Source organism: Aricia agestis, chromosome 20, assembly GCF_905147365.1.
Source record: "Aricia agestis chromosome 20, ilAriAges1.1, whole genome shotgun sequence".
Classification (NCBI taxonomy): Eukaryota; Metazoa; Arthropoda; class Insecta; order Lepidoptera; family Lycaenidae; genus Aricia; species Aricia agestis.
In genome coordinates, this window is record NC_056425.1 from 10,850,109 (window position 1) to 10,860,271 (window position 10,163).

Below are 10,163 nucleotides of genomic sequence, written 5' to 3' on the forward strand. Positions count from 1 at the left end.
TTAATTCTTTATTTGAAGTTTACAAAAAATTTGGATTGTATGTACATAAATTTTGGAATAATGACCAACTGTGGTTTATAGGATATGTAGTGCACTTCTTTACCGGTGAAATAGAGATGTGCTGTAATATCAACTTACTTTTTCGGTACTGTTGCTCAATTGTTGTTCTGGTTCCTAGCTGTTTGTTATAATTACGATTTTGATGTATAATAATTTAAAAATATTTCACTTTTTAATAATTGTATCATTTTATTATAAATAATGGAACAAAATGTATACTTGATTGGTGAAATGAATGAAAATTTTATTGGACGTAAACTGCCCACAAATGGAGAGGTTATGTGGTATGTATGTAGGTATTTAGAACATGATACTCTAAAATTTGATGCTTTCATTTCAATAAATAAAAAAAGATTATTCCTAAAGTGTCGTCTTTTTATTAAAATGTCATTGTTGGATTATTGGTATTCAATTGTTGTTAGTAGCATTTCATTGTTCATAGTTCTGATAGTTAGAATCAAAATCGTAAATTTTATCAACTGAAAATAATCGTGTTAAACGTAAAGCTATCAACTATACAATTAATAAGTGTACAATATTTTTTTTTGAAGATAAGTATTATTATTATATCACAAATAAAGGAAAAAAACGTTGAATTGATTACATGTTGGATTTTAAACTCGAATAACTTTTGAAGGAGTGAACTTACAGAAAAAACATAAGAGACAATTTATTTAGAGCGTTCAATTTCCTTCAAAAATATGTATCGCTCATCCCGATTCCCGACATGTTAATTCAAAAATGAGTTGTAAAATTCAAAATTTAAAAAAAAAAATTCCCATGTTATTTAAACGTAAAATAGAAATTCACGATGAGCGACCTTTCAAAATTGATATTAAGAGCTCCCGTTTTCACAGGCTTCTTTTTTCATTACTAGGAAGATATTTCACTGCGGGTTTTGAAAAAAAAAATAGTCGTTTTTTTTGAACCGGTCTAATGTGACCCCTATATTTAATAATGGCCAGCAACTGTGGAGTTTCGGTCGCGGTTACTTTAGGTCACTTTAGTAGATCCAATTCTGAAGGTCTACCTACTAAAGCCTTATAGGGGGGCTAGATTTAACAGGGGTAAGTATTAACAAGTCTATAACTACTAAATTAAATGACGATACGGTAAGACGTTCAATTCAATGTTTTAAGTTCGGGCGACGTTGGTGAACGATTAGCGACAATTGAGTTGCCCACCGGCCGCCGCATTATGAAGTTATTATACGTCGGTGCAAAAATACCATACGACAAGGCAACACCATACCACCGATGTTCATGAATATTTCCGAGGATAAGATTCAATTTTTGTTGCAAGCGGTCCACTAGAATCCATAGCAGCTCAGGGTGGATGACAAAAAAGGAAATGTATGTTATTTGAGACAAGTTTTTATTGTTATTTAACATTTGTACGTCAAAAAATTATTAAATTACCATTTTATTATTGTTTTGTTTATTACTTCTATGGTTAAATGAATTTCAGAATCACTGTTAACATTTGCCCCCAAAACGGGGCAACTTTTAACTGCTAACTTTTTTTAAAAAAATGCGTCTCCCTTCGAATTCAAGTAATTTAGATGAAGGTTTAGCTTAGTATATGCAAGTCATATAAATTTTCGTTACTCGGGTATAAAAAGAATAACATAAAGTTTTCAAATTAAGAAGATAAATGACAATATTTAAAATCTGTTAGAACTAGCCGCCCTCTCCCCTACTTTATCGAAGGTTAGGCAAGTCTTCAGAACTGGATACCTCCTAATATAAAGTAGGTAACCGCGACCGAAAATCCATAGTTGCTGGTCGTTCTCTCGGCTCACCTATTATAGAGGGGTATAATACAGATTATTTTTCCGACCCAAATATCGGCCAATAGAATTGCACCATTCGACGTCACGTGGTACAACCTACATGGTATTATACTGATAATTTTTTGAAAATTTTCTCTGGTAGTTGCTATATATAAAAGACAAACACGTCAAACTAACAGGTTGAATTCAATTGTGTCTCATGGTGCAATTATATTGGCCGACATTTGGGACGGAAAAATAATCCCCCGAATACCACACGAGCTTCAAAATTATCTGGCATTTCCCTCAAGGTTCCCTGCAAACAAATAAAGTCGTCAAGTTTTTCAGTCGTCAAGTTTTCATAAAGTCGTCAATCCTACATTTGTTTGCAACGAACCTATCGGGAAATACCCGATAATTTCGAAGCTCTTGTGGTATTATAAGTGAAAATTATTCAGCTTTTATAAAATGAATAAAGTCTGGATATCGCTGGCTCTTTCTCTATTTTGTAAATCGCTTTTGATAGTACCTGTGAAAGTTGGGAAATTCAGTTTCAGAAACTTCAGCAGGAAGTATATTTGCTGAAAGGAATTTAAAATAAATTATTGTTATATTTGGTGCCTGTCAGAACATACCGAGCAAAAGGACGATCAAGAATATTATACCTTTCAATTTAATGTAAGTACCTTAAAGAAAAGAGCGTATTCCCTCTTAAAAGGCCGGCAACGCACCGGCAGCTCTTCTGATGATGCGTGTGTCCATGGGCGACGGTAGTTGCTTTCCATCAGGCGACCCGTTTGCTCGTTTGCCCCCTTATTTCATAAAAAAAAACAGTATCATCGAGGAAATTAATTCCTATGACTACGTCATGACAGGAAATCAACTTCTCTGATGGTACATACCAAAAGTGATAGCTAAATAATACAGTATCAAATACTATAAGTACTGTATAGAAATATTAGGGATAGGGGAAATATCACATTCTGATAAAGTCCCGACTAGGCCATTCACAACTTTTTTGACAGATTCTCCATACTCGATCAGTCAAGTTAATTGGTGGATAGCCTATTCGCCACTTATCAGGAAGTGGTGAAACAGGCCCTGAGACTTATAGTTCTATGAGTCAGGTGAAAAACTTATTTTTTATGGGAAATAACTGCTTTAAAATTAATTATAAGAATTGTAAATACGGTGTTATAGAAGATTACATCAAATCAAAATATGTATAAGTAATTAATAATATTATTAATGTGATTAAAAGGTGCATTCATGCAGGTGCATTATATAATTTCTCTATGATTCAATTAGTAATATTCGAATTTCGAACAATCCCGTTGTACCACATTCGCGTGATGTAATAATGGTAGTATAATGACGTCATAATACAACAGGCAACAGCTGCACCGGTTTCTAGCGGTAATCAGGGTATTGTTGTACCGACCCGTACTTAATATTATAAATGCAAAAGTGTGTCCGTCTGTCTGTCTTCTACCTGCCAGAACCGCTGAACTGATTTTGCTGAAAGGTATGGTGATACCTTGAGTCCCAGGAAAGGACATAGAATACTTTTTATCCCGTACGGTTCCCGCACGCAAACGAATTTTGAATATAGTCCTCTAGACCAGAGGGGTTAGTGCGAGTTTTATTCGATCATACGCATCGAGCGCGTAAACGCGAATTTATATGAGATCAAAGCAGTATCCACGTTAGCCAGTAGATGGCGCTGCTTTGATCCCATATAAATTCGCGTTTACGCGCTCGATGCGTATGATCGAATAAAACTAAAACTCGCACTAACCCCTCTGGGCTTCCCAAACATATTTTGTCTACTGCCCACTTTGAAAACAAATTAATTATGTTTTAGCGCCCCCCCCCCCCATTGTTTCAATTTAAAATGCATCCAGGTGAAATAAATCACCCCCAAGCCTCTACACAACAACACCATTTTTTTCTGGATCCCACACCCTTTAGACCTTCAGCGCCCACAGGGGGGCGTTATCTCCCACTTTGGAAAAGGCTGAGCTAGACTATAATCCATACTAATATTATAAATGCGAAAGCGTGTCTGTCTGTCTGTTACCTCTTCACGGCCAAACCGCTGAACCGATTTTGCTGAAATTTGGCATGGAGATACTTTGAGACCCGGGAAAGGACATAGGGTAGTTTTTATCCCGGAAAAATGTACGGTTCCCGCGCGATAAACTAGTTTTGGCGCAACGGAGTTGCGGGCGTCGTCTAGTAATTCTATATTTTATCGAAAAAATCCCTTTTTAAATCGTCCCAGAATTTGAGTCGTTTTAACTCCGGTACATTTATCATTTTGATGTGACGGCTCAGCTGTAACGCTTGGCATCCCGTATCCATTGGCATCCATTTTATATTTCCCAACACATCATCCTCTTTTTCTGGCGTTGGATCCCTGAAATAATTTTTCAATCATTAATTGTGCGGGAGTTTTGGCCCGCCGGTGTAGTTTACCGGAGGTTCCGGGGGAGGCTCCCGAACGAAGCGCGCATCACATCGCCGAAAGAGACTTTACGTGATAAAGTGTAGTGTGATTGTGTGTGTGAATGTGTAAATAATGTACATATATTAGGATAAAATTGTTCGGCGTGCATCTGTTGTCTGATTGCCATAACACAAGTTTTTACTTAGATTAGGATTAGTCGACGTGATGTACGCTACCTAGCTTTTATACTATTGTATATTATTGTATGCTTAATAAAGAATTTGAATTTGAATTTTCTCCTTTCAAAACACACGAACCATTTAACATTTTCAATCAGCGAATAACTAATTAATACAAGGTCTGGTTGTCTTTTAAATCTGGTCTAAAAGAAAAATCACTTGATTATACAGGATGTGTATGAATTTCCTATGTAGAGTTCACTGTGAAACTTTTGTGAGAAACTGAGTAACTTTTTTTTACTTTTTTATGGAGAAATTGATAACGCTACTGTGAAAATTTCAACTGCCTTTGTCATTATTCATATCAAGCAAAAAAAACCCAAACAAATCACGTTTGTTGTATGGGAGGCCCCCCAAGAGTCTGAGTGCCATCGCAGTTCTCATACAAACGTTATAATAAGATAATTTCCCATACGAGAATATTGTAAGACTCGTATGGTATCTTGGTATTACGTTTGTATGAGAATTGCGATGGCACCCGGACTCTTAAATATTTATTTTATTTTATTTTCAGTATTTATTGTTATAGCAGCAACAGATATACATAATCTGTGAAAATTTCAAAAGTCTAGCTATAGCAGTTTTTGAGATACAGCCTAGAGACAGACAAACGGACAGACAACGAAGTCTTAGTGTCCCGTTTTTAAAGGGTAAAAACGGGTACGGTACCCTAAAAAGACTTCAGGCAAATTATTGAAAAAATATATTAAAATATCCACACTGTAGCAGCGTGAATATTTTTATTAGTAAACCAGTATTTACCCATATCTGACGAAATTTGCGAATAATTTAACAATTTTCTTAATAAACCGTCTCTCGTTCGTTCCGTCGTTTGTGTACGCCTCATCTGCGAATTTACATCTGAATAGGTAGCAGATTTCGTCGCCCAAAGTGGCGCCCTTCCATTTCAATTCCGGCGTAGATAAGTCCCAGCCGAAATTCAGAGAGCCCTTGAAAGAAAATCTACACAAATATGAGCCCTCGTGTTCCATCGCCTGACGATACACCGAATATATAACTCGGTCGGACAGGTATTTAGTATATCTTCTGAGACTTCGATCGGTGATCGTTCCGTTGAGGAAATAAAACTCTGTGATATTATTTTGTATCTTTCTGTATCTTTTCGATTCGAATTCGTCGGTCGTTCCCTCGAATGGTAGCATGTACTGGAAGTTGTACTTGAGGTACTTTAGTAGATTTCGATTCTTTGAAAAGCGCTGGAGTCGGTATAAAGATCTTAAGTTAGTGTAGCCAAATATCACTTTTAGTTTGTTAATTTTCTTATCGCAATACAAGTCGATCGGAGAATTCCTTAAGAAAGCGTTCCTAGACGTTTCCCTCGATAGAGTAAAACTTTTAATGGGTCTCTGATTATTTCTCACTTCGCTGCTATCGTAGAGATTTCGCGCCAACACCACCAACTCGGACGCCGACATGCTTTTTAACTTTTCGTATAATTCCCCGCGGTCGAATTTATCAAAACGTCCCTTCATTTTACAGTACAACTTATTTAGTATTTCGAAATTGTGAAATCTGTAATTTTCTGGACATAAAACACTTCCATCTAACACAATGGCTCTCGAAAACAAATCTTTGGCGATCGGAGACACGAGCAGTGCTGATACCAATACTGCAGAATTACTGTGTCCCAGCACGGTAATTTTATGTTTATCCCCTTTGAAATAGGATATATTTTTCTGTATCCACTTTAACGCTGCAATAACGTCCTTCGCGCCCATGTTGCCCTCAGCAAAATCGTCGCCAGTATTCAAGAAACCGAATATGCTCGTTCTATATCTCACTTTGACGACTACGATTCGTTCTTCAATGAAGAAATCTGGACCAAAATCGATTTTGTTGTTGGTTATCCACACTAAAACGGGATATTTGTCCGTGGTGTTAATCATAGGAACGTAAACAGAGAGGCGCAAACAATCTTCCAGATCAAATACACTGTCACTGTAATATTCGCTATAGTCATGAATCTGTTGACCCAACAGATCAGATTTTTCCTTTGGTGGCTGTAATATAGATTGAGATTAAACATCATTAGTAAGAACTAAGAAGTTCACCGTAACTTTATTGCATAGCAAGATATACTATGACAAACTTTGCAAATAATACTTGTAGGGTTTTGATCTATCATGGTTAGGGTCAATTTATAATAGCGCAGAGTCGAAGCGAAGCGAAGGGAATTCCCAAAAACTGAACACAGAAAATTCAACCTTAACTAATACATTACTTCTGCGAGGCCAATCAGCGTTAGTCGGGCGCATTCACGCGAATTCGCGCGGATGCGCGCGCCTTTTTAAATTCTCAGAAGTAATAAAGTGCTTTGGAGTTAAGGTTTAGTTTGTTATTTTCAGTTTTAATAATTCGCTTCGTGCGCTTCGACTCTGCGCTAGTATAAATTGATTCTTATTGTCTATGACAGATAGATGTACTATCAGAGAAATAAGTTCATAGGCAGGTGGCGGACCTACTTAAGTAGGTCGCGGTATGTCAAACCCAGCAGACAGATCAAGATTATCATTGAATTGATAGAACCTGACCAAATGACGTAGGACTGCATTTGCTCATAAATAAATTTCTACGATTTAAAAAAACGAGTCTCTGTAATAGGGTTCCCTTTACACCCTGTAAGTACTTAAACTCTCACTCTCACACACACACTATTCATTTATAAGTATAGGATTTTCATTCGAAAATTACAAAATTAAGCTGTCCCGGCAAACGTTTTTCGCCCGTTTGCCATATAAAGTATTTCGCCCGTATTAATTTATTGAAGTGACTAAATAAGTATGTAACCATGGCAACTTCCATCGCTATCCCGACGCACAAACAAGGGTCGCCATCAGTCTCGAGTTGTAATAATTTACTATTATTTATTCAACAAATGCACTTATCAATAAGTACCCAGTACCCGATTCTCAGAAACACTGAATATGCATATAAAATTTGGTTAAAATCAGTAAATGCGTTTCAGAGGAGTACGCGGCCTAACATTGTGACACGAAAATGTTATATACTTACATAAGAAGATTACCTTAAATCTCAAATCTCCAACTGGTACGTCCGCGTAAGGGATATTATAAAACGCAGCGTACGCATCCTTGTTGAAAATCGTCACAAACTTTTTACCAATAATAACAGTCTTATTATTCTTCATAATATGCACGAAGGCTGTACAATAAATAACCTCACAGAACACAATACAATACACTAGATACATTACTATAAGAAATTATTGAGGTAATGAATACAATTATTGAGTTAGGGCATTGGGACACGTCAGTACAATAATAATATCCGTAAAGTTGTTTGATACGCCAGATTACAAGTTTTACAAATATTTAAGTGTTGCGTGAGTGCAATCATCATCACAGGGCAAAACCATCGTGAACCAAACAGCACACAATCCTGATATTGAAGTTTCTGTAGCTCTACCATGAGTTTAAAGCTATTTTATATATTTATCGATATGGATATATTTATCGAAAGTCGATACCGACTACATAAATATTTAGTATGGCGATGTTAGTTCCGCAAGTGACCGCTAGAGGCGCTGTAAAATTTGCGAGTATCGATAAAAACTATAGCTTTAAACTCATGGTAGAGCTACTGAGATCAACGCGATACAATATTCCAGAAACATCATCCCACGTCGCTTGGCCTGAATATCTTCCTTTGCAGGCTCCCTCAACATACACCTATGGAGAAGCTTTTGCTCTATTTTTGTGTTGTGGATTTTGGCTTAGTTACTCGTACTACTTACTCTATCCCAACCTTTCCCAAAGTGGGCGATAACGCCCCCTTGTGGACGTTGAAGGTCTAACGGGGGGGCGGTGTGGGCAAAGAATTCTATTAAGTTTAAATAGAAGTCTTTGGGTGTGGGACCCAGAAAAAAATGGGGGCGTTGTGTAGAGGCTTGGGGGGTGCTTTATTTCATCTAAATACATTTTAAATTGAAACAATGGGGGCACTAACACAATTTGTTTCCAAAGTGTAGATAAAATAAGCTCTATCCCATAAATTGTTACTTAAGAGGATTCCACACCGCCCTTTTTTCCATACAAACGTTGTCCCCTGTTTCCTCCCTGGATAATGCTAGTAGAGTTATAATTTTTTTCCTGAATATCTATGGCTACTAATACAATGTCCCTATGTTTTCTTTTTTTTCATAATTTAATTATTAAATAAGATATGAACGTTCAAAAACCCAAAAAAATGGCCAGATTTTCCACTGTGTTCAAACGTCCAGAAAAGAGATTTGGCTAGATTATACAAAAAAAGCAAAACATAGGAACACAGCTCAAGCCTTTTTTTAATCTTTAATGAAAAAAGTACTTAAATCGGTTAAGTTTTGGAGAAGGAATCAGGGGACAACGAATCGTTGATTTTCTGGATTTTCTGCAGTTGTCTCTATCGCGTTCTGCGGTATAGGCTTGAGGTAAGGGAGACAGCTATAGATATTACACGTACTTTTTTTTCATTTCTCTAGCCCCTGTTGTATCCTCTTAATCTTTACCATACCAACATGTTCTTCAAACTACGTGTTTTTTTTTTTTTAATACGTAGAACTTACATGAATATAAGCTCAACATTATATATTATGATTTATGTGGGTTTGTTTATTATTAAAACGAGTATTTCACGAAACTTTGTTTATTAAATTTAATAATTAATTACTGTACGGTAGAAACGCAAAAGTTGCGACGTCGCGTCCTTGGAAGTCGGAAATTAAACGCATCAAGAAGTACTTCATTATAATGTTTTAATAATAACTAGCTATTTGACCGAGCTTTGCTCGGTGTTCGATGAAAATGACATTTTCTAAAAATGATTCCTAGCTAGATCGATTTATCGCCCCCGAAACCCCCTTTATTATATGGACACACTTTTCCAGGACTCAGTCGTTGGGTCAGGTCGCCCGCCCTTAGAATGGTGTCGATACTTGCCTTATTTATTCATACACGAATTGCTCGTTTAAAGATATAAGATAATATCACGTCCCCGTGATCCAGTGGTAAAGAATTTGGCCCACAGAGGGTCTTGAGGTTGACAGAAATAAGACGACTCTATGTAATAATTACTTACTCAAAGGTTAGAAATATCAAAATTAACTGTTAATTAACATTAAAGATTATGGTCATCAGAAGTCAGGGTAGTTAAATAAAAAATATATAGACGATAGAATATGTTTATTGTCGGTCCAAGGCCCTACCACTGGTTCAGTGACCTTCCCACCGAGAAGAACCAGCAAGAAACTCGGTGGGTCTAAATATTCTTTTCAACAGTATAAATTACAATATAAAACACAGAACATACAACAATCAAGTCACTAACAATAATAGCAAAGGCATAACCAATAATCAAATAACATTTAAGTAATATTATCCACCTAATAAACACAAAGCAACACAAATACAATAAAATATGGCGGATAATAATTACAATAGAAAAGTACTTAACTCACTGTTCAGCCGTCTCCAGGTCACCAGGGAAAAGTGACCCAATTACGACTTTCTATGGCTTATATATCCCGGGTTTGGCTTTGACCAGGGGATATTTCCATCTATTGGCTAAACCCATTGACCAATCAAAACAAGTCAATATTATGTCTTGTATGATATTTTAATTATTA

The 10,163-nt window shown here is 36.4% G+C and overlaps 1 protein-coding gene across 1 annotated transcript; it reads right to left on the reverse strand.

Annotated features, from left to right (window-relative positions):
* Window positions 1-4,075: 4,075 nt before the first annotated feature.
* LOC121737432 (venom carboxylesterase-6-like) lies at window positions 4,076-7,717 on the reverse strand. Its single transcript, XM_042129110.1, has 3 exons — window positions 7,566-7,717; window positions 5,282-6,540; window positions 4,076-4,250 (listed from the first exon to the last, which is right to left on the reverse strand). Exons 1-3 carry the CDS (start codon window positions 7,686-7,688, stop codon window positions 4,076-4,078), a joined length of 1,557 nt encoding a protein of 518 aa, XP_041985044.1. The 5' UTR covers window positions 7,689-7,717.
* Between the last annotated feature and the right edge of the window lie 2,446 nt (window positions 7,718-10,163).